We start from the raw sequence: 25,613 nt of genomic DNA, 5'->3' as shown, positions 1-25,613 counted from the left end.
ATCCCCTGATAAAGCAAAGTAGATTGGTGATAAATGGGTATCAGGGAAATGTGCAGTGACAGGGAAGTATTGTGCTTCTTTCTCAGAAATCACCCAACTCAACTTGACTTTGATTATGGATGCTTGTAGTTTTTTTTTTTTCTGTTTCAATCTACATTCCTGAAAACATTTCCTATTTGGGTAAGCATAAAGCCAAGCACAGATTATCCTCTGAAATTACTGAAGCATCCCTGGGCTTTAATTTTATGGGCGGAGTTCCCAGAGTCTCAAAATCTAATGCTGAAACATGAAAATTAATGTTGTGTTCGTGTATGGGTATCTATCAGCTTTATGATCATCAGCCTATATGTGCTATAAACAAAAGAAAGTTCAGACTATCTTCCCTGCTCATCTGGGGTTGAGTTGCCCAAAACATTGAACTGGGTTTATAAATGGGCCCAGTATTGGCCAGTTAGACAACCTTTCCCTTCACTCTAGGAGGCTAGATGTGGCCAGTGAGCTTGAGCTTATTAGCTATAGATTTCAGGTCAAAGGCTGAAGAGAAGGACTCCCACAGATGGTGAATAATCCTAAGATTTTTAACTCATAAAATAGAAGATGAGTTAACTATGTCTGCATATTTGTCATGATATGCCTGGTTCCCAATGTGTCTTTCTATGAATGTGCAAATACCTAACTATTTCCAAGGGCCTAAGAGTACAGCTAATAAAAGGCTGAGGACCATAAGGACCAACCTCATGTTGCTAGCAGCCTATAACTTGAGATAATGTCTGTACTAGACATGATTCATTGTATTAATCACAAAATTAAAATGTAAGTCCAAGCCAGCAGGAATGAAAGAGCAAATTCATAAAAAAGTGACATAAAAAAAACTCACAGTGATCAAAACTTGACCTTTGGGAATTTATATATTGGATTTAAGAGTCTGTAGCTAAATGGAACACCAAATTTAAGTCTTCTACTTTTATAAACCGTGCCAAATATGACTTTGTCATTTCATCATACAAATTAAGTGTGTACTTTTAAAAATCAGTAACTGTATCTTAGAATAACACATCAACATGAATTTCTCAAGACTTGTGGTTTGCTAAACATTATGGTAGGAGCTTAGATAAGGAGATTAAGAACCTATCACTGGCCTCAAAAAGTCTGCAGTCTAGCTATGGAGAATGACGACTAACACACTTCAGATCAGAGCAGAATGACCTCTCAGTATGTACTTCTGTGCTGTGCTGGGTGACACAGATGGTCAGCACTCTTTTTCAGAGGAAATAGAGATATTAGGAGCTGGGGTATCAGTGAAGGTGGAATTATTTCTGATAGAACAGTGTGATTTTCAAGAGCCAGGCTCTGATGTCTAACAGGCCTGGGGTTGAATCCATGCTCAGCCACTAGTCAGCGGTGGAAACTCTGGGAAAGTTAGCTGACCTCTCTGAGTGTCAGTTTCCTCATCTGCCAGATAGTAATAGAAAGAATACCTTAAGAGGCTTTCTATGAAGGTTGAATGAGTTCTTGCTCCACTTTCAATAAATGAGAGTGATCTCCTTCATTACCATACCATCACGATCCCCTTCAGTACGAGGCTTCAGAGGATGGAGAGAGGCATTGTCAATGGGCACAGATTGAAGCCAGCATTCCCTCCAAAAAAAGGGGAAGGCAAAAGGAGTGAAGGTATGGAGATAGAAAGGAGCCACATGTTTTACTTCTAGGCTGGGGAGGACAAGCATAGAGAGCAGTTCTTCAAATACATAGGGAGAGATGACTGGACAAAGATGGTAGGACCAAATGATGGCGACAATCTTTTGTGACTCTCATCAAACTTTGTAGGTCGATGCTGGGAAGATAATGTGCCCTGAAAGTTGCTGGAGAATAAGATCCACATATGATGACAGACAAGGGCAACAAGAAGCTCAAACAATATTTGCTAATTGGGTTGCAAAGTAGAAAGTAAAGCTGAATCTTCCCTTTATATTTGTAGCCCATTCAGCATTTTTATTATAAAGCTTCCAAAATATAAGTAAAACCCATGCCAGCTACATTTGAACTGTTTGTTGGAACCCCATTCCTCCTTCGGTCTCCCTAACATTTCTGTAGACTCTAAATAGAGTAAGAATAATGCATCCACATTTTTCTCCATAGAACCCCACTCACATAACCATCAACCTATGGTCATAGCAAGACAGGTGAAGCCACGTTTTGATAGTGAGATGAAATCAATCAGTGAAAAGTAGTTGTCGTTTTTAAGGAGTAAAGCTTTTTTGTATCTTTAAGAGAGAAGAAATCCAAGGCCATGAGCAGAAAAATTGTCTGACTCAGAATGTAGATTGGAGAACAAACATTACCTCTACAAGGAGACTCTGGGGCTTTTCAATATTTAGGATACTAGTATTTGTCTTTTTAATTCCCAAAAGGGATTTAAAAAAAAAATCCAAGGATAGGATTAATTATCTTTGAATTGTTTAATATCCACTCTTATGTTTGAAATTGCAAGCAGGGAGACATTTTAAACATTATGAAAAGAAGAGAAAATCTCCCCTGACAAATAAATGCCTTGAAACATTAGATATTAGTACTAGTCAAGTGCTCTTTCTTTTCAGAAATATTAAAATTGCATATTAAAATGAAAGATCCTTAGACTGTGCTCCTGCCTAACGCCACAAAAAAATAAGAATTTAAGAACAATTTTAGAGACAAAAGATTATATGAAACATCCAGCTCTTCCCCTTATGGGAAATTTCTTTTTTTAACATCCAAGGCTCAATCATTTCCTAATGTGAAATTACAGATTTTTCAAATTACCATATAAAACTGCAAAAAAATTACACTTGTGACCACAGAAGAGATGGCATACACTATCAATTTGATTTTAAAAGGCATACATCTTTTATACTACCTGTCATTTTTATAATGCCTTTTACAAATTTAATCAATACATTTTAACATTCTATATACTTTAAGTGCAATATACAATAAATATTCAAGTTTCATCTTAAACATGCTTTAGCCTTTAAATTGTTAAAACTGCAGTGCCCTTTCAATCTACTTACATAATGTCATAAAATATACATTTCAAGGTAAATGAAGTCAGCTACTTCAATTTAGTCCCTCAAACTGGTAGTAAATGAGAGGTTAACACTATGGTGCCAAACCCATTATTGAGTAAATTTAGCACCTTGGACAGCTCTGTAAAATCTTTATTGCTTTCCTGACCTGCTCGTCATGTTCTGTCTGTGTGTTCAGTGGCTCTCAGCTCTGATTGAAAGGCAATATATTAGATCCCCAACACAAACATGCTTGGGGGCTAGTTCACTGGGAGCGTAATGACATGGAGGTGAGAGCAATTTTCTGGTCACCGAAATCCAAGCACTTTGCAGGTCCATTGCACTAACTCATGGAGGAGCCAGAAATTTCCTTTCTCCTTCCCATTTGCAGAAATACCTAATAGAAGCCAAATCACATGGGCAAAGCTCAACCAAGTCTTTCTTAAGTCCTTACAAGTTGACACTACAGTGAAGGATATTTTTTAATGGGTAAGATATTATTTAAGAGTGTCCCTTTCAAGACAAGAAATCCAGGTTCACACTCCTCAAATCCAAGACTGCTGGACTGAAGTGATGCTGTACTGATGACCTACCTATGGCAATGTACTCAATGGGAAAACATGCCCCAGCATGGTGGATCAAAGAAGGCAGCATCATGGATCAAAGAAGGATGCTCCTTTAGGAAACAAGATCCACGTGTTTTATTCTCAAAGGATTAAATGGGGATGAGAGCTCTGGATATCGATATAAGGAGAAAAAAAAAGTAGATTTTGTCATTGAAAAACTCTATCACCAAGGATATATAATATATACTGATAGATGGTATGTTTTCAGGCTTATGAAAACTTCAAAGATCTTGGAGTTTAATTTTGAACTTCCCTCCTCCCTGCTTCTGTGAAATTAATTAAAATAAGGTACACTGCTCTAAGTCCTCAATTATAGTGTTACAAGAGTGAAGTTCACAAGTGCAGTTTCTTTCTGTGCCTCATCATGCTTTTGACAAACAGGAGACTTGCTTTCTTCCCCCCTAAAATGGAAAGAAAGGAAAATACCTTCCCTGCCAAGCCCCAACACTGGCATAAATATTTATTTGGAGAAATAAATGAACATAGGCCTAGAGAAGTCTAATCTTAGTAAATAAACTCACTTGATCCTGTTTTTTGTTTTCATCTTTCCTAAGAGCCAGATAAAGCCAAGAGGTTTTAGTGAAGGCAACACAGGCTGAATTTGATCTGGGGATAGGGTTTAGTGTGCCCGTACAATAGTAAATTATTAACTGCTGTGGTCAGACACTACTACGGCAAACAAAAAGTGGTAAATTAGCTTGTAGCTTACATTAAAAAATAAAGAAATGATTTCAGATGTATTGGTTCAAACCCCTTTGATTATATAATGTTCTTTACTCCCTACATGAAAAATAACTAAACTGTTTTATAAAGGGGGTCTATCAGCTTAAGGCAAGCATAAATGTTTATTGAGAACTGAAAACCCCACTATCTTATTTTTGAATTTAGGACATTAGATATGTCATAAGTAGTTACTGTAGTATGACAACTACTTTATCTTATATTATAGAGAATTTAAAATTGAAAAATGCTAATATGTATCTAAAAGCTTGTCATTTCAAGAGTTGTTCAAGGATTTTTGAAGAGGCTATGATGACAGCAAAATGAATGCGATTATCTCCCTATTTTCTGATCAGCGACTGCAGTCTGTGAAAATTGAACAGCACTGCTCCTCCATGTAGAAATCTATTGTGTAAAATATTTAAAGTTACACTTCTGTTTGAAACTTTACCCACAGTCAAAAATGGTAAACATATCTTCATGCAAATAACCTCTGATGATCCTACCACACCCTTACATTTGGTTCTCTGACAAGCCCCTACCTTTTACATGCATCAAGCTTAACTTTGCTTTTCTTTTCACATTCTAGTGGAAATGAATCTGAAGAAAATTAGGGAAAAATGAAGAGAGAGATTTCTTTTAGTTAGAACCAAAAATATTAGCACCACACTCACTTTGTAGAGTACTCCCTATTATTAGAACCAAGCATACAGGCTAAATATGGAAGTCCACCTAAGTAAAAAGAGGGAGATATTTTTTCTTCAACTGGAATGAGTAGCCAAGCATCTATCTAGGATGAGAATGAATGAGCAAATGGGGGAAATCACACAATACTGAAATAGCAAATAATTGCTATTAAAGAAATAGATACTGCCGGTAATGAAAATTGGTGCAGAGGGGGCTTCTGAGGACAGTAGAGTCCTTTCATAAGAGTTTTTGACAAACAGTGCATTGCCTCAGTATGTGGGTTTCCTACATCACCCTCTTATATTATGGCTCTGCCATCCAAGAGAGATAAACAAAAGAAGTTTAATACTACATGCTTCTAGTAGCTGAAGATTGATTGGAAATCCCTCGAAAATGACCTGTCTGATAAGGTCATGGTTCCTGGAATAAGCAATTAAGTGCAAAATAAACACATCTTAGGGATTCATACCACGCACTGAATGACATCGATTGTAGTAATCTAGTAAATGACCTAGGAATTGTATTCAGCAATAAACATATGAGTGCTTTATCATGCCTATGGCAGACTATTGAGTGATGTATTTTATCTCGCAGTACCAATGATGCTCACCTTTTGACTCAATTAAGTGTGTATGTGAACAGGGCTAAATTGGTGATTTAACACCCTTCTGGGGTTCCCCAAGCTACGGCCTTTATAGCAGTGCCTTGGCAAAGTATGGCCAGAGGGACTGGAATGTGATCATGTCAAAAGATAACGACAACCTGCCTTCACTCAAAGGATTGTATCTGCTTTTCTCTTGACAGGAAGTAATACTCAAAAGGGCTGCGGATCTGGTAGAAGCACTGTATGGGATGCCACACAACAACCAGGTGAGCGCTGTGGGTTTCTAGCCTGTGTGGACTGCCACATGCAATTAAAGATCTCAGATTCCTCATCGTAATGAGAAAGCACAAACAATATAAAAGCCATGTGCATGAGTTAAGAGTATAAGTAATTCAGATATAACATGTTGCAAGATGATTCAATCCTCTTTTGTAAACCTTTTATTGCCCTTTCCACTGAATCATTTTCTGTATGAGAAAAGGTACTCCATTTAAAACTAATCTTTAGTGGGAACATACTTCCTAATTGAAGAGGAGAGTTACTGGTGCTTTATTTTATTTCTCTCAAGTTTTCAAGCAAATTTAGGAAGAGAAAGAAGGTTTAATTTTTTCTCCAAAAAGTATAACAAGGCCTGAATAGTATTGTCTGCTTCTGTTTCATAGAACTCCATGTATAAGATTCACATAGCTTAGGAAACTGAGTCTGACAAACCATTCACTCCTTTTTCATGTAGCCTGAGTCAATGTCTGGGGAACACAGTCCCATTAATACTCAGGAATGCAGGTAGTCATCTACAGCCTTCCCTTAACATCAATAGGGGAGGTGAATTGCAGCCTCTCTTCCTCTCCCCCTGGGTAACCTCAGACTTCCTACATGTTATTGGGAAGGATGGAAAACCCCATGGTGTTGTCCTGTATGGACTGTAGGGTAGTATGAAGGTATAGTTAAGATAATGGACTTTCAAAGTCAGACAAACGGGCTTATGAATCTCAGCTCTGTTCTTAAATAGGTGAGTGTACTTCGGTGAGGTTTTTGACTTTCTGAGCCTCAGTTTCCCCATTTCGGATACGGGCATGATGATGGTGAGACTAATATAACAGGTTTGTCATGAGGGTCACAGAAGTTAATGCAGCTGACCATTGAAAACCCTGAGCACAGTACCTGGCACTGAAAAAATGGTATTATTGGGAATATGACTGGGGGCAGCTAAAGGGGATATTCCTTTGACTTTTCAGGAAATCATTCTGAAGAGAGCGGCCGACATTGCCGAGGCCCTGTACAGTGTTCCCCGCAACCACAACCAACTCCCGGCCCTTGCTAACACCTCGGTCCACGCAGGGATGATGGGCGTGAATTCGTTCAGTGGACAACTGGCCGTGAATGTCTCCGAGGCATCACAAGCCACCAATCAGGGTCAGAAGCTTGCTTTTCTCTTCCTTCCCCAACCTTAAGCACCCCATCTCCTCATTTATTGGTCATGAACAATTTTTACATTAAAAAATTATTTTCATCCCAAAAGGGAGATTCTTAGTTTGTGTGTATAAGATATTATCGTACAATGTTGGTCCTAGCTATCATTCGGGTAATCTAATATAGAGGGCTAGAAAGGATGCATGCATTTAGCCATCTCTCTACATTTGACTTTTCACCATAAACCATGAATGACAGATCACAGAGAGGGATGGAATTAAAGTTTTGAGGGCCCAAAGCACATCATTCTTGCCCAGGGAATAGGAACCTGTTAACTCCAGGGTACATCTCTTAGATCGGGATTTATTTCTGCTCTAAAATGATAATTTATAGGCCCAGCATTGCCATTTCTCACGGCCCTGCTAAGTATTTATGATCTCCTAAGTAAGAAATGTGTCTTTTGCTCGCTTCCCATTTTAATCACAGAGCTAGCACCACCAACCCACGCACATGAATCACCCAATCCCTTCCCTCTGGGTTGCGGCGACGGGGCCAGAAACAGAGACCTTCCTTTCCCCGAGTCTTCCAGGATTGCCACCATCTGAATGCCACCCTCACCTCCGGTTTTGCCCCCACCCCTCAGGTTTCACCCGCAACTCAAGCAGCGTATCACCACACGGGTACGTGCCGAGCACCACTCCCCAGCAGACCAACTATAACTCCGTCACCACGAGCATGAACGGATACGGCTCTGCCGCAATGTCCAATTTGGGCGGCTCCCCCACCTTCCTCAACGGCTCAGCTGCCAACTCCCCCTATGCCAGTAAGTAGAGATGCGTATCCTGCGTTCCTGCACGTTTCGCTAGAAGAACTTGGCATCATGCCATGTGGCCCAGTGGGCAGGGCTTCTCGGTCTGAGGCCCCCCATCTTTCCCTCCTGTAAGGCACTCCCCTGGGTGATGGTGCTAAAGGCACCATCGTCTCCAGCAGGAATCTCCGCTCTCCAGTGCTCACCTTCCTTCCTACAAAGTCTCCCTAACAGTCAGAATGTTGCTACCATCCAAAGCAGCTGTATGAAGTCGCTTCAGGAACCCATGCTCTGAGTTAGATGAAGACGGGTTGACCCCTGCTTCTCCCAGTTACTAACTCCCACTTCTATCAGTTACCACCAGCTACTCAGGAAACTGAGGCAGGAGGTTTGCTTGAGCCCAGGAGTTCAAGGTTACAGTGAGCCATGATTGTGCCACTGCACTCCAGTGCCTGGGTGACAGAGCAAGACTCCGTCTCAAAGAAAAAAAAAAGCAAACCAAAAAAACCCCATAAACAATGAGGACACCGTATTTGTCATCTACTTAATCCCAAAACATCTATTAGTTTTGTCTTGTTTCACCTGATTATTTTAGCTACATAAAAGGAAGCAAGTTCATTTCCTCTCCAAGCCTCAATTTTCTCATCTGTAAAACTGGGAAGGAACTAGCACCCACCCCATCCAGTGTTGTGAGACATAGAGAAGATAACGCATACAGTGAGCTTGTCCTGATGGCAGACACATGGATAGAGGCACATTTACTAAATCTAATAATCATAGTGATGCAAAGATAATAACGTGGTGGTGTTGGTATAACATAGTAACAATAGTCTAAAACCTAACTTCTCTCCCTTCATAATTATTCATAAAGCACTCATGTTGAAAAATTCCAATGGAATAAAAAAAGACATTCCACTGGTGAACACACATATGACTCCTTTATTTTTTAATGCTTGGATTTTTCCCCTTTGTTTGTGTTTGGTGTATATTTAAAACAACAACAAATCAAAACACTTTTCCAGAAATCTGGCAAGATTAAAAAAAAGAAAAAGAAAACCACATACACATACAAAAAATGTTCTTTGGTGCCTTGTCTCTGCCTTAAAGAAGTTTGCCTACAAAAACATTTTGGTACATTTATATTGCTTCTAAAGAACCTCAGAGAACCGGCCTCCTTATCTATAAAATGTCATAACCCGTGTCCTCACAATCTCTTGATCTCGCTCTGACTTTGAAGTTCATCTTGGACATTGCGAGTGACTCTTCTGATGTGTAAAATGTGGCCAAACTCTTAGATATTTGTGGAAGGATAGACAGGTGTACCATTAAATTAAAGAATATTCATGATTTCTTAAGGAATCTTGGCTAAAAATACAGCAAATGATGCCCTGTCTCATAGTGAAAGTATGGATTGTTCTAGTTCTTTGAAAGAGGAAAGATCATTCTTGCCCTGTAAGAGAAGTTATTTCTGAAAATGTGCTTACAGACTTTTACTTTCTGGGTGAATTTTTCTGCTCAAGGTCCACAAAATTACACATTTCAACTTAGTTTGGAATCAGCAGTTTGTTGAACATTTACAACTCCCCAAATAATCTGCATATATTATGTCTGTCTACTCACAAGTCGATGTTTAGGATCAGTTTCACATTAGATTTTGATTTATCAAAAGATTGTTTCTCATAGAGATCTATAATTTCAGTGTTCTCCCATTTATTCAGTCAGAAAATGTTTCGATCATGACCTGAAAATTAAAAGGTGGCATTCTTAATTAAATCAATAAACTAATTGCTATATGGCAGCAATTCAATTTAGGGGCTTGGAATGCTCTCCTCCCCAAGCCTGTGCAGACACTCAGCCGCTTCAGCCTGAGATTGCATCTGTCAGACTGTGAAACTTTGAACATTTAATTTCCATTAATTGATTTTCTCAGTGCTCACAAATATAGTATTAAATTCTCAAATATGCTCTCAGATGGGACGGCTTTATCTGCACAAATGCAAATAAAACAATAAACACAAAGCCCAGTTGATTTGAATTTTTGCCTCCATAATATTTAATTATTCATAAAGCACTCATGTTGAAAAATTCCGATGGAATAAAAAAATAAGACATTCCACTGGTGAACACACTTTCTGGTGTGGTGGCTGATAACTAATAATGTTATAACAAATGGAGCTGCTTGACTATATTTTACCTCTACCTCTGTTAACTGGCCCACCACCCCAAAACTCCCCACCTCTAAATACACATAATGATCGCATTTGCCAATGAGATTAATTGCCTTCCTCAGTGAACCAGCAGGATTTCAAGTCTACGAATATTTAAAAATCAAACCTCCAGTGCAGGAGTTTTGCAATTTAAATGGGTGTTATTATTGAGCGTATTTTCACATTTACAAATCCTAAGAGATGTATAAAAATGCTGGCCTCATTAAAAGAAAAAGTACAGTTTAGAAAATGTTTGTGAAAACTCTGAGGATGGTGGCTCTGCATTCTGCCCCATAAAGCACTCAGTGCGTGTGGATTGGGTAGTGCCTTGGACTGATTAGAAGGGGTCATTTTCCCCTGATGGCAATTGTTGCCTATGACCAATTGGATTCCCACTTTGCAAAGGATAAGGCCACCCAAACAGCTCCTTCGACTCTGGTGGGCTCATGGGAACGAGGCTTTTCCCCCTGGAGATCTGTTTCCTTTGCAGGGTAGCTTAGCAGAAAGAGCTCCAAATTTGGGCGTGATTCCTTGCTTCAGCGCATTCTAGCTATGGCCCTTGGGCTAGCTGCTACACTACTTTCTGAGTCCCAGCTTGCTTCACTTCCTCGGTTGTAAAAAAAAAAATATATGTGATAGGCCCCGACTTAAGGTTGCATTGCCCATGACAAGATGAAAAAGACGTGAAGATTCTTGTGAATGATAAAACAATATCTGATGTTTTATTAAGTTGTGTGAAAAAATAATAACATAGAAGAAATATCTAGGATACATACTTTCCTGCAGGAAATGGAGGAAATAGAAAGCAAGTGTATGAAAATATTAGTCTTGACTTAGCGTATGTGAAATCTCTGTCTCCTAAAGTAACCGAGAGATTATTAACCTGGAACAAAAGATGAGAGGCCAGGCCAAGAGGATCATGGTCGGTAGAGAATGTACGTCTACCAAGCTCTTTCATATCCCCAAGCTGCTAGGTTTTCTCTGAGTTGCCAGAGTTTTCCCATCATTGGTTATCTGCATCCCTACTACTACCAAACTGTGAGTATTTATGTAAGGCTCTGATCCTACTGCTTATTAATTCCCAAACATTCATGTATATCCCATGGCGGTTATAAAGAATTTGGAACTTGTAGAGTTCTGCATTTTTCACAAATGCTGCATGTGGCAGTCTGGTGGCCATCCTCTCAAGCTGGCTTCTTCCTGTTCCCCCTACCCCAGCCCCTTTCCTAGAACCTTAGTTTAGGGTCTACCTGGGATGCATCCCCTGATACCTCTTCTATGAAGTCTTCTCTGATTTCCCTTCCCTGCCTCCACTGAGATGGCTATGTTCACCTTTTTCACTGTTTTGTGCTACTCTCTCCCTCATAAGAGGGTGTTGCACTTTTGTTTCCTGGCCTGGAATACTCTGAGGATGGTGGCTCTGTGTTCTGCCCCATAAAGGCACTCCGTGCATTTGGATTGGTTAGTGCCTTGGGCTGATGACCAGGGGTCATTTTCCCTTAATGACAATTGCTGCTGATGACCCCAGTGCCTAGCACACTGCCTGGCACACAGTGGCCCCACAATAAACACATAAAAGATCTCCAGTAATGAAAGGTAGCACGTGCTAAGTTCTGTATAGTGAAAGTGGATGAGAGCCTGCGAATTCAGGGAAGGTTTGTGCTGGAAGCATCGTCTGAGCAGGGCAGAGCAAGGTGGCTGGGTGAGGGATGGATCTGAGCTTCTTTGCTTCAGGATGCCATGAAAGGCACTGATTTCTCCTTTCTCATTGCCCCTCTCAGTAGTGCCATCCAGCCCCACCATGGCCTCCTCCACAAGCCTCCCCTCCAACTGCAGCAGCTCCTCGGGCATCTTCTCCTTCTCACCAGCCAACATGGTCTCAGCCGTGAAACAGAAGAGTGCTTTTGCACCAGTCGTCAGACCCCAGACCTCCCCACCTCCCACCTGCACCAGCACCAACGGGAACAGCCTGCAAGGTAAGCCCCAGGCCCCACCTGCCAATCCAGATTCAATGCCCTGACTTCACCCTCCCAGGGCCTGAAGCAGATGCATCACCATTGCTGAGGGGATCAGCCTTGGGCCCTGCCTGATTCTCTCTGCCCTCATCTCTTCTGTTCCTTTGTATTTTGCTCTCCTCAGCCCTGGCCCTTGGCCCTTGGCCATACTCATTTCTCCTCTGCTGGAGGTACTCAAGAAGTCCTCATTCCAACTTCAGCAATTCTGCTCAGGCCCGGGATTTGCTTGGGAATACTGTTTCTACTGACTAACAGCATCATTTCTCTTTTCTCCTCTTTCACTCCCTGTGGTCGCCATTATCAGATCAGTCTTTTGTGGACTCTAGCAAGTTCTCCAGTGCAGGGTCTCTCCCGGGACTGGCCTTCTCCTGAAGTAGGTCACTCAACCTTCCCTTCCTGTTGCCTGTGTCAGAGTGAACGTGTGTGGGGCTGATAACAGGGAGGGGGTGAGCCATAACTTGATCAGAGCCCTGAAGTTAGATCATCATAGACCAAAGGCCAAAGACTTCCTACTGGGATTAAGAAACCCCAGAACACCACTAGAGTATTCTGATTCATACTAAAATTGTTCAATCACTTTCCCACCATTGCATGTGGAAAATAAAATAGTTGCTAAGAGTTGAGATGACCTTTTCATTAAGAATAAAAGGTTACCCACCTTTTAAAACTGAGCACACCATTTCTTACATTTTTCTTATGAGCTTAGCACTGTGTTGTGTGTCATATGTTGAGACCTGCACAACCTCATTCATTGCCCCCAGCAGGATTGTGTGGTAGGTACTCATATCTCCTACTTGACAGATGAGAAAACTAAAGGTTAGAGAGGTTATGAAATTGCCTGACTTTTAACAGCTGATACATGGCAGAAGCTGGCTTCAAACTCAGACTCAAACATTCATCTCCTAAATACTTTATTATTCAGAGGTGCTAAAAGAGACATAGCCAGGGTTCCTAAGGCAGCTGGTAGGGAGATAAGATTAGTAAACTAGTCAACCACCATTTATTGAGCACTGAACAGTGTACCTGGGGCTGTCCTATGCATGGAGCAGATTTTATACCATTTAATCCTCACATCTTCCTAAAGTATGAGGGCCATTATGGTCTTCATTGTGCAAATGATAAAATGGAAGCTTAAAGAGGGTAAATACCTGACCACAGACATAGTCGGTTAAACGGTGGAGATGAATGTAAGCCCCATCAGAGTCTGTGCCCTTAAGCCCAGCCATACAAAGTTTCCCACAGTGTCTTCCCTTGGTGGCTGGCACCTCACTGATGAAGGTCAGCCTGGAAGTCAGGGAGGGGTGAGGAAGGCAGTGCACATGTCTGGGATATCTCAGCCCTGTTTCTTATGTACAAATACATGCATATTTCTACTTGTCTACACATACTGTGTGCTGGATGCTTTACATTATGATGAGCATATAGTGATTCTCCTGAAGACCATATGATGTCAGCACTAGTCCCATTGTACAGATGGGAAACTTGAGGCTCAATTTGATCCAGGTCACATGGCTAGTAAATAGTACAGCTAAACTGGAACCCAAGCCATGTGACCCCAGAGCCTGAGCACCTGATCACGTTGTCTTTCTGCCTCCAGAAGGACTCTTCAAAATACTCCTCAGAACCCTGCTTGCAAAACTGCCCAGCACAGCCCAGACTCAGCGCCCCACAGAGCACGCCGCTCTTCCCCACTCTAACATACAGTGGCAAATCCATCTTCTTACAGGAAAGAGGAAAAAAAAAAAAAAAAGCGTGCCTGTGCAACTGCATTTCAGGCAATATTACTCATGATAGAAAATGCCCACCTCCACAAAGTAGAGCCACCCATTCCTGCAAATCTCATTCTCTTTCAGCTAAAAATAATGCTTTTTCACCCTCAGTACACCTCCAGCTGGCAAACTAGGGATATAATGCTTGAGCGAATATAACTTATAATAGGTTTAAATAATGATCATACATATGGAAAGCAGAAATTTACCATTCTTGAGCTGCCAATCTCAGCCCTTGCTAAACATAGATTTGACATCAGAAACAAGATATGATGGGGTTTATAATCAGCAGTTGACGGGAAGCACTGGAGAAGAAAAGGCCCCCACTATTGGAAGGTCAGTGGCTCTATCATAGGCCAACAGTGACAGAAGTGGGCAGCTCCCAGGAGGCCCGATGTTTTCTCATGCCCTGTGGTCCTAGGAAGGAGCAGGAAGTGGTTGGAAACAGGGGCTGGGCCCAGATCTTATGACTTCCTGGGTTTCAGGAGATCTGGTTATCACCTGAAAGCCAGGATCTGGATGAGGGTATGTGCCTGTTTAAGTCATGATGAAATGGCTTCAGGACAGGGATATATACAAAGTTTGTGCATTTGTCCTCCCAGGGATTTTCCAACTCAATTCTTACCCAATTACAGATCCCGAAAGTACAGAGACTGTCCCCATTTCTCTGAATAACTGCTGAGTCTGTGCCTCTCTGTCACCTTTCCTAACACAGGGCCACAGTGTGGGAGGTTTGAGGTCTGATTCAGGGACACAGCTTGTGCTGGATTCACTGTTGTGGACGACACTGCCCTTTCCTTCTGATTGAACAAATGTCAAGGAGACTTTTTTGGATTTTCCCCTATCCCATGCCCTGACTATTGAGCATGATAAAACAACAACTATAAAAAGAATGGACTGGGTGTGGTGGCTCACACCTGCAGTCTCAGCACTCTGGGAGGCTGAGGCGGGTGGATCACCTGAGGTCAGGTCTTTGAGACCAGCCTGGCCAACATGGTGAAACCTCGTCTCTACTAAAAATACAAAAATTAGCCGGGCCTGGTGGTGCGGCCTGTAGTTCTAGCTACTAGGATGACTGAGGGAGGAGAATCACTTGAACCTGGGAGACAGGTTGCAGTGAGCCGAGATCGTGCCACTGCACTCCAGAGCAAGACTGTTTCAAAAAGAAAGACAGAAAGAAAGAAAATGGTTTTTGGTTTGCTCGTACTGTCATACACCAAATATCCCTACTTTTGAGATGTCAGTGATGGACATACGAATGGAGAAATTAAAGTCAAATTAATGTAAACATCTCACTTTAAGCTCTTCTTTCTGCCCACTGCACCCCCAGGTGCTGTGCTGGCAGGTGGGGCCCACACTCTGGGACTTGCCTCTTTACCCTCTTCACACAATCTCCAGCAGGGCAAAGAGGACCCAGCCTTAGGTGGGCACCAGTTTTTCAGGGCACTCTTGCTTGAGCCACAGTTTTCCCTGAGAAAGGTGACATTCAGAGAATTACTTCATCTTTAACTTTCCAAACTATTTCTACCATAAAAAAAAAAAAAAAAAAGGATGTAGGCAGGTTATGGAATTGGTGTAAGGATCCCTGAAGTGTTCTATTCCACCTTTTTCCTTTTCAATGTTACAGTAGCACCTACTTCATTGGGACCCACCTAGTTCAGAATTGTGATCATTAAGACAGGTTAAATGACTAGGAAGACTTGGTTAAGCAAATTGCCCATGTCAACAAGATTAGAGGTGCCACATTTAGGCCATTTAAGTGTTTTCAAGGCCTATTTACCTCCAACTACCACTCTGTTAACTGTGCATGGTTCTGTTTTTTAAAGCCTACTCCTAAAAGACCTCTTCCCCAGCAGCATTCCCTTAGTCTCCTCTGGTTACTACACGCATGTTTATTCCCCAAGAACTAAGCACGGCCATGTCACATGGTGGTGATAATGGTGAACACAGCCACTGACTAGGAGGGCTTATTCCCAGCCTGGCTCCCAACCACCCTTAAGGTAGCTTGTCTATTGTCCCTGTTATACAGATGCAGAAACTGAGATTGAAGCTAAGGTGGCTTGTCCCCATTTACACAACTAGCAAACAAGGAAGCCTGGGCTTTAAGCCCAGACAGATTGACTGGACTATGTTAAGCCCCTATGCTATATTACATTTCTATATTCAAGTCACTAGGTTAGGCACAAGAGGGCTACAAAATCCTGCCCTCGAAATCTTTTTCCCTGTATTAGGGGAGACATGACACCAAAGTAAATAAGGAAGATCTGTCTGGGAAACGCTGGGCACCCAGCTGTGGAAGTACAGAGGAAGGAAAGATGAAGGAGAATTCAGAACAGGCTCAAGGAGGAACAAGTGGGATTCAGAGCCAGGGAGATGGGGGCAAGGGGCACTTTTAGCCAAGAAGCAGAGGCAGACATGTCCTGGATAACATGCGGTGACCAGTAGGATTCACAGATTCTATCATGATTCCAGCTGGCTTTGTCTCCCAGGTAGATAAAACGTTTGAAAAGTTACCATATATCTGAGGGTTTTTTTTTTTTTTAAAAGCAACTCTAGTCTCAACTTCTGGAGCCTCATAAAATGTCCTGTTAAAAAATAAAAATATGGTAGTCAAAAAAATTTAGAATGTGGTACTCCCTGGATCACTATCTTGGAGATCCACAATTAAAGTCTCTGGGGCATCCTGCAGTTAAATAAAAATGACTATTTCATTTAGTTTGGCAAACTTGTTTGCCTACAGAGTCCTTTTCTGCATGTTAAGAACACTTAATGTCATATGAAAAACTTTGGAAAATGCAACTGTATTTTGGATTTAAAGAGAAAAATGCAGAGATACCTCTTTCTATTCTTATGCAGGTGAAGTAATTGATAAATCCTGGTCCCAGACTACCTAAGTGTGTCTGTTTTCCAGAGCCAAAGACTTGAGTCACCAACTATGCTCAGTCTTTGTCCATGGAGATGTCCTCTCCCTTCTCCTGAAGCTTTTGCTGCTTAGAGCTTGGGTTTCAGGCAATTTAGGCCTCAGAGGACTTCATTTATTCAAGACAGAGCCATCCCCAAGAAGGCTGTTACATGCCATTGGAACCCCCGCTGATGTAGTGATTCCAAACCTTAGCCATGTCCTGGACAGTCTATGCATGAAAAATTAAAAACAAAAAGGCCAGAGTAATTTCACAAAAATAGTATCCATATACTGATGTTTTTTCTTTTCCACCTTGCTGAAGCTCAGGCTGGCTCTTCTCAACCCTAGATATCATGCAGCCCAGGACCAAATCCTATGGAATCGTCATTTTTTCCATGCACATATTCAGTCGGTGCAAGATTTACCCACTCACTTACCCCACTGTTCCTGATTAGCTCATAATTCTTTTTTTTTTTTTTGAGAAGGAGTCTCACTCTGTAGCCCAGGCTGGAGTGCAGTGGCGCAATCTCGGCTCACTGCAAGCTCTGCCTCCCAGGTTCATGCCATTCTCCTGCCTCAGCCTCCCGAGTGATTAGCTCATAATTCTTACACATCTGGTGGTTTGGGGACAACCACATTCCACCCTCTCACTACAAACCCTCCCAGCTCTGCAGAACTTTGTCTTTGTTTTTATCAAAAATGTGGAAACGGTAATGAAAAATGCATTGCCTCTCAAAGCAATAGTTTTCTGAGGTTCTGTCAGAGAACATGATCATCCAGCTGCTGGGGAAAATGGCAGAGCCACCATGGTCTTGTGATGTCTTGGCACACATGGTGCTGAGAGGGTGGTGTCCTCATGGGAATCTTTATGCACTCCACTTGGGCAAGTTAGCATGCCAATGGCATTTCTGGAACATTCCAAGCTCCAGACACCCATCCCTCTCACCCACATAATCTTCAGATTGCAGCACAGATATAAGAAAAACAACTCCTAAAACTCAAGATCTTCAGGCAGTTTTGCAGTGGAGTTTCTCTATTAAAAGGGCCTCTTTGGAGGTATCTAGGCTCAGAGGCCACAGGCAGGGATCTTTTCCCATAATTTACTCAACCGCAAGGGTTCTGCCCTTGGAGTTTAGGAAGTCATGATTGGGATTTAGAGAACAGTAATGCTTTGATATTACATGCAAAATTCTGGGTGTAGGCAACTTGGGCCTTAGAATGTTCCAGAAATGCTGTGGCATGCTGTCTTGCCCAAGTGGGGTACATGAAGATTCCCCATGAGGATACTCAGCACTGTGTGCCAAGACATCACAACCTCTTTTGAAGAGAGGTTCCATAGCTCCCATTAGACTCTCAGAGAAGTCTGTGGGCTGATGAAGGCGAGGTAGGAAAGTAGGAGTGGGCCAAACCCACCCCCTAGACCCATATATTTGTTTTTAATTTCAATTTTGTGCTATCATGTATAAACTTGGCTATTTCATTTTTTTAAAAAAACAAAATCTAAATCTCTAGCTTCTCTTGAAACATTTGAGAAGATCAGTGGCTGTGAGCAGGCATTCCTGCCCAGTGGCATTTGGTGGGAGCTGAGTCACTGCCCAGGCATGCCCTTGGCATCATCACCTCCATCCTCACTTACCCACCCAGGGGATTCACTCACTGCTGTTCGCAGCCTGGGCTCTTGGGATGCTGGAGTTTGCAGCCCCAGTGGTCCAAAATAAAAAGCGCTGTTAACTATGAACTGGTACATCAGTTAGCTTTGCTTTAGAACTTTTAATGTGGCCCTAAGTGGAGGCTTAATCTAGTTGATCTAACACACTATTTGGGTACCAAAAGCCTGCTTAGATTTTTTTTTTTTTTTTTTTAATTCTGGCCATTCAAATGGGATGTTTTCACAGACCAGCTAATAAATGTTGGCTGGACCCACCAACCAAATTAGCTTTTTCCTTTGCTTTGAATCATATTGATACTGCCTAAGTTGTGTGACTATACTATAGGGAACTGCTCTTTAATGCCAGGCACGCAGAATAGATTTTGGTGGAAAGCGAAAGTAGACTTGCACCTTTTGCCACAGGCTTAAAACTCCCGCTGTCTTTAATAAAGGTGCCTGGACCCACCTCCAGCCCGGATGAAAAGATCCTTGGGGAGGCAGAGCCATGCTGGGCTGTCACACAGCAAAGACTCCCCTGCGCCTCCTTGCCTTTGGAGCGATAGCATCTCAAATTCTCCAGTTAAGGCTTGGATTGAAATACTGAGCTCCTGATCTCAGTCAAACCTAGGGCTCCCTTGAATCTTAGGGGGACTGCATTTCCAACTGATCTCAAGTCTTTGGGGGTTTAAGTTGGTCTGCATTTGGCAAAAGACAACTTCCTGTTTCTAAGAAAAAAAGGCTTATGAGGGCTTACGGAAAGGACTCCAGGAGCTTTTGGGCTGCAAAAAGGCTCTTGCAAAACAACATTTGGATGATTTACGTGTAAATGAATCAGAAACATGTGGATTGAATTTCCTTGTGAATACAGATGGGTTTAAAAATTAACTGAAAAAGTGTTTGGCAAAATACTTTTTGGGTTTCGTTTTAATTGAATCTAAAATACCAGGGGTGGGGGTGGGGAAGCCGGAGGAACGTGGGGGTCTTGGGGCTAAGGGCCCAGGGTGGCCTCCCTGTGTCCACTTGCAGGATTTGTGGTACTGGGGTTCGCTTTTTTTTTTTTTAAAGGCACATTCTTCCAGAATAGTAAACTAAGAGGGCCACTTCCTAGACACAGTCATCACTGACAAGAACACTAATTTACGTTTAGATTTGCCATAAAAAGAAAGCAATGACTCTCTCTGCCTGACAAGACACTCAACCGTCATTGGGAGCCAAAGACGGCTGCCCCTTGCTTGTAATGTCACCATCTCTCTCACCTTGACATGTTTCAAAGGTGCCACCCTGTTTTAATTTTCTTAGTTATCCTTTTATTCTTCCCAGCAATCACACAAAGTGTGCCACATGGGATGGTGCCTATTTGACATAAGAGCAAATACAACTCAGAGAAGTTAAGCAATTAACACAAGGTCACACAGCTAGTTTAGTAGCAGAAGTGATGGGTTAAAAATCCCAGCAGCTAACCTCTATCAGGTCCTCACTAGGAGCTGAACCCAGGCTAAGCACTTTGCATGTGTCATTTTATTCACCTGTCCAATAACCCTAAGTGTTGCTGTGATTCTAGCTACAGAAGCTGAGCTTCACAGCAGAAAAGCCAGAGGTGGGACTCAGGCCTATCTGATTCTGTGTTCTCTAAATACCACTATCTGCGACCTCCTAGCTTTGAATGCTTTCAACAACTTTTCGTTACCTCAAACAGGCTTCTTTTTTCCCAGGATCTCACTCCAGCTTCCCCAGGCTACAGTTTTCTAGGAAATATGGTCAGATCACTCCCGAAATGTTGAGTGAAGCCGTGATATGGAAGACATTCTGCAGTTTCATGCAAACCTGTCTTCTCCTCCCAGCTATGCTTTCTCCCAACTTTATGTTCCCAGTGAACAAGGCCTGCTGTAGCTGGCATTTCCTTCTCCCAGCTTAAGGACCTAAGCAAAGGCACTCAAGATTTCTGCTCTGTGGCTTAGTTTTTGTGCTAATACAGAGGATAGGGAATGCCAAGGTTTTTGTAGAAATTGCTTGCAGTTTGGATGGACCACTTATTTATATTTTGGATGTGAAGGGGAGGGAAAAAAGAGTGACAAAGTGAAAATTCTCACTATTTTGCAAGGTTCGAAGCTGCAACTTTCCCAGTGGTATTCAAACTATGCAACTTTCCAGTTATGCCTTAAAATTGAAATCAGATTTGGAGAGATGTTTAGGATATTTTGTTCTGTTAAAGACACATACCCATGCTGATTTATTATAATTTTTAATAAAGCACATGTATATTTTATAACGAAAATTCATTCCAGAGAAGATGAGAGCAAATTTGTGGCTAATAGTCGAACAACATAGTTGTGTGTGGGTGTTTTTTTTTTTTTTAAGTCTTCATTATTTTTCTCAGTGAGAAGTTTGAACGCAAAAAAACCATTGACTTCTGTCTTCTCTTTCATAGCGATATCTGGCATGATTGTTCCTCCTATGTGAAAGAATTGCCTTGAAGAATTGTATTAATGAAGAGGTTGGATTCTGCTACAGAGAGTAATCTGATACAAGTCCCAGAGTGGAACTTTTAACTCAGGCCTTTTTAAGAGGAATCACAATAACTGCAGATTTTTAAACAAAATCACCGACCTTGCAAATACTGAAATTGGAAGAGGGATCTGCAAGTGCAGGGTGTTGGTTAAAGTTGTACCTCCCAAGTATTTGGGGGATATATTTATTCTGTATTGACAAAAGCAAACCCACTTTTTCTTTTTCTTTTTTTTTTTTAAGCTCAATTCTGCAATCATTTGTCTTTTATAAACCGTAAAGCTCTATACAAGGGACACTATAAATAAGACTCCATGTTTTAATTTATGATGTTTTTAAAGCTGTGTAAAGGAAGAATGAAGTGGTGATATTTACAAAAAAGTAAAAAAAAAAAAAAAGAAAAAAAGGAAAAAAAAAAGCTTGTATGGGACAGAATAGGAATGCCAGTTAGATTTTTTAGAAAAACTAAGGGTCGGCTTTTGCGCCTTAAAGCATATCAAATGGTAGTTAGCTCAGACAGTGCATTTTCAATATCTAACTTAACATGCCACCCCTTAGCAGTGCAAGCTTATTTATCTCTTTTGTATTGTTGTCTTAAGTAACTGTGTAAATAAATGCAGCCTGGAAAGTTAAAACGCGATGTAAGTGATCACATTTTTCCCTCTACTCGAAAATCCAGTGCCTCTAGACAGATTGTTAAAACTGCATATTTAAATCTGATCTCATTCTCTCCTTTTACTTAAGTCCGTTTCTTCTGAAGCCGATGGCCTCTCGAGAGCTTGGTGGCACACATACTGTGTGAGAATCTCCTTTGAGACTTCATGGAACAGGGTCCAGGCACAGAATTCCACACTCTGCCCTCCAGTTAACAAGCCAAAACCTCACGTACGCTCCCCCATTTGCAAGTTTAAAGTTTACTCGTCCTAAATGCCGACTTCATACCTATCTTCCAAAAGTTGATAAAAGCAACGTGGCAGGTATTTTCGATTTTCCCATTCAAGATACTGCCTCTATCAGTCGACCCTTACCATTTGTAACATAATAGATTGAAACAACAGGTTAAGTGCTTTGGAATTAAAAGTTAAAGGGAACCCGGGGTGGGGAAAGGAAAAGAAGGTTGAGACCTCCAAAACATAGTTTTCTGTTCTATGGGAATTTTTGCTCTCATTATCTGGGAAGTGTTCTTAAAAATAAGAATTAATAGCAAAGATGCAGCAAAGCTCTGAGGATGCATTTGCCTGATATTTTTTTCTTTGCTCTTATGTTTTTGTATGTAGTTATAAATACTGTAGATTTTTTTTGTGATTTTTTGCCAAAGTTGTTGTTCTATTTATACATTTTAATGTCTTAAGACATTTTTTCAATATCACAAAAAGATTTTACTGCGTATTTTGCAAAGAAAAAAGCTCACTACCTTTAGCTTGCACATACTTGCAAAGTTAATTAAAAGGCTTTTTGTTTTAAAGGGGATTTTGTAAAATATCCATATAAATAATGTATTTATCTTTCGAATTTGTACATTGCTTTTCCCTTCTTCCTCTTCCTTCCACCCCCAATTTATTTTATTGTGTATGTTTGCTATGTGAAAAGTGTGTATTTGTTTGGTCACCTACACTTGTATTAGCTGTTTCAATGTGATTTTTAAACATTTCATTTATAGTTATTTTTAGTATTGTTATAAACCATGCTTCAGTTTTTTTAATTTCCACCCAAAAGTCATTGTCTATTTTTGTATTATTTGTAAGTTAAGAAGTTTTTTCCAATATATGGCAAAAAAAAAAAAGTAGCATATTATTCTTGTAGTATTTAGTTCAGTAGATTAAAAAAAAAATGTATCCTTTGCTTTGGAAGCTTACAAAACAACCCTAATGCTGTTTTACTCTATTAATATGCATGGAATCTCTCCCTTCGGAGTGACGCATTTTGTGCATTAAATTCTAGGGAGAAACTTCATAGAAATCAATGAACATACTTTCTTTCTTAAGTCTGCTTGTATATTTCCTCTGTCTTTCACATAAATATAAACCAGCAGATTGGATGCCTTAACAATGCAAATCATATTCATTTCACTTGTACATTGTAACTGTGCACCAGAACTGTCAGTCATCACTAACATTCTAAGAAAAAGAAAAAGAAAAAAAGAAAAAAAAAAAAAACAAATCGAAAAGCACAAAAGAACTGTTTTGTTACCTTAAGACAATGTAACTTTTTCTAGTAGAGCAAGAAATCATTTACAACAATGCTGCAACTGTGCATGCCCCCATATGGATTTTGCAATGGTTTTCACTAGACTGTCAAGAGTGCGATTTTTATGGGTTGGGGTGGGTGGGGGAGGGGAGTTGTGGGAGGGTAAGGGAGGGAGGAAAGCTGTTTTTCATGGTGAGAAATAATAATGATGACTAATAATAATAAAAAAAACTGGAAAATGTAAGCAAGGTGGACGCATTGCTTCTCGGTACTCAGAAAGGTTATCTGAATTTGCGTGGTAAGCGCTGGCCTGAAGATGTACACAAGTTAAAGCCATATTTTGTCTGGTGAGCCCCTTAACTGTTTCTGAAGGAATGAATGGTCAGCCGGGAAGGTGTCCGGCTTAGACCTTGACAACAGACACTACCCATCTGTCAGCCATGTGCAGTGGTTAGAACTCTTCTTGAAAGTCCAAAGAGCCTTTAAAATGTGTATAATTTGTGTTTTGTTGCTTCTATTTCTATTGATTAGATGAAAAGACATTCTGGCCCTCTGATCCTCTTTCTTCTCCACAAAAGTTTTACAAATAAAAGATGTTCCCCTAAATACAGAATATGGCTTTAAGAAGAAAATGAAATGAAGAATTAAATTAAGATTTCAGTGTTGGGGGAAAAATACAGCTTCTGGATGACTGGATTGCATAACATTGCCCTGGCCTCACATTGTACTAGGATGCAGCTTAAATGAAGTCATCTCTAAATCTACTAACCTTTCACCTTCTTATCAAAACTTTTTGAATAGACACACACTGTACAGTTCAATTGTTAGAGAACCTAACTAACTACTGTAGAGATTGTTATAATTTTTTTTTTTTTTGCAAAAATTCAAGCTGTAAAAACTTTTCAACTTTCACAATATTTAATTAAAGTTACTTCCTGTCTGTGATGGCAGCTCCTAGTTGTGTATTCATTTCTCTATTTCAGATGAGCCAAAGTCCAACATAATGTAAAAGGTCTCTGTTTGCAATGACTCAGATCAGTCTTGATACCCAGTGAAAAGGAATTAGGGTAGTGCTGGGACACCCTCTTTCTTATGTAGGTCCTTGGGGATTTGCTAATCTGGGATGCAAATTGAACACGCGCAGCGTACTGCTGCCCTCTGCCGGCGGTAGCTGGACGTGCACATGCCCACGCTGGTCCACATAGGAGCCAAGAGCCCCCAACAACTTCAGCAGCCAAGCCCTGAGATCCTCCTACGTGATTGAATTGTGAATCCAGGAAGTGGCCATTCTAGAACCCCTATCCTTCGTGCTACAAGTCTGAACCAAGCTTTTCACACACAGCTGCTAATTAATCCCAGCGAGCCTTCTGGTCAACTAATTATGTGCCCTGGCTCATTGATGAGGAGGCATGTGTGAACTGAGCCTTCTGTGATCAATATTTTTTAACCCCACATGAATAAGATACTTTTCCTGTTGGACAGGAGTGAAACATTCCACAAATACCAGATAGGTACCTACTCATGTAAAATTGTTTCACTTTAAATTCCATCATAATCATGAGTCTAAATGCACACTCCATAATTTTCCTACTTTTACAGTTATTGAACATGATGAGGTTAATGATACTTGTAAAATGCCTCAAAAACTCAGCAAATAGGCTGTAGGCCAACAGAAACTTGATGGCCAGAGGTGATAGGATGGCTGCAACACAGTCACATGTGGTGGGCACTGTTTCGGCTTTGGAATATAGCCCGATTTGAGTAATGAAAGAGAGTGATATATAAGTTAGAGAAGCTGCCATCCTTTTTAAAGAAACAGAACTCTTGCTGAAAAGTGTGGCCGTTCAATATATGTTTCTTTTGAATTCTGTGTTTGATATAGTTTCCTGTATTAGATGCAGAAGATAAAGATTGAACAAGAGGCCCCTTTCCTCAGGATGCACACCATCTCAGAAAAGACACACTTATATTCAAATTATGCTAGAATGGTCGGCCAGGCTGAGACAGGTGTGCCACAATGCTCCAAAGAGCACAGCTGACGTCCACACCTCTGACACGCTGGCCCCTACAATCTTTAAGGGCTACCTCTTGAAAGTGCTCATTCACTCGATCGTTCATTTATTCATTCATGCTTGTAAACTTTGCGCGTTTCCTATGCCTCTGGTGCTAGGCAAGACATGGTGATACATCAGTGGGCCATGGTGACGTTATACCCACTTGGAGCTCATACCTGAGTGGGGCAAATGAACGTTAAGCAACCACTCAAGTGCCTGTAACAAACGAATCATGGTAATGAAGAAAATGTCTAGAATGCTCTGAAAGTACATTGCAGCAGGATCTGATTTAACCTGAAGTGCTGGGAAAGGCTCCAGAGAAAGTAACATTTGAGCTGAGGTATAAAAGCTCAGCAGGAGCTAACCAGGTGGGCCTGGCCCCTTAGGCAGAGGAAAGGAGGGAGGTGTAAGAACACTGAGCTTTGGAGCA

General features: G+C 41.1%; 1 protein-coding gene across 12 annotated transcripts in view; it reads left to right on the top strand.

The window, feature by feature from the left end:
- The window catches only part of EBF1 (EBF transcription factor 1), a 402,659-nt gene extending 378,585 nt beyond the window's left edge, over positions 1-24,074 (top strand). For 7 of the 12 annotated variants that reach the window (XM_004042913.5, XM_019028343.4, XM_055387312.2 and 4 more), the window contains exons 12-16: positions 5,879-5,944; positions 6,914-7,091; positions 7,732-7,911; positions 11,885-12,079; positions 20,866-24,074. In XM_004042913.5, the coding sequence (XP_004042961.1) occupies positions 5,879-5,944; positions 6,914-7,091; positions 7,732-7,911; positions 11,885-12,079; positions 20,866-20,897 (651 nt within the window). In that variant the 3' untranslated portion in view covers positions 20,898-24,074. Of the gene's footprint in view, positions 1-5,878; positions 5,945-6,913; positions 7,092-7,731; positions 7,912-11,884; positions 12,080-12,422; positions 12,492-20,865 lie in introns of all 12 variants that reach the window. The other 5 variants (XM_055387311.2, XM_055387310.2, XM_055387309.2 and 2 more) reach the window with 1 other exon arrangement.
- The last annotated feature ends 1,539 nt before the right edge of the window (positions 24,075-25,613 follow it).

Source organism: Gorilla gorilla, chromosome 4 (assembly GCF_029281585.2).
Source record: "Gorilla gorilla gorilla isolate KB3781 chromosome 4, NHGRI_mGorGor1-v2.1_pri, whole genome shotgun sequence".
NCBI classification, from domain to species: Eukaryota; Metazoa; Chordata; class Mammalia; order Primates; family Hominidae; genus Gorilla; species Gorilla gorilla.
This window is presented reverse-complemented; position numbering and strand designations above follow the sequence as displayed.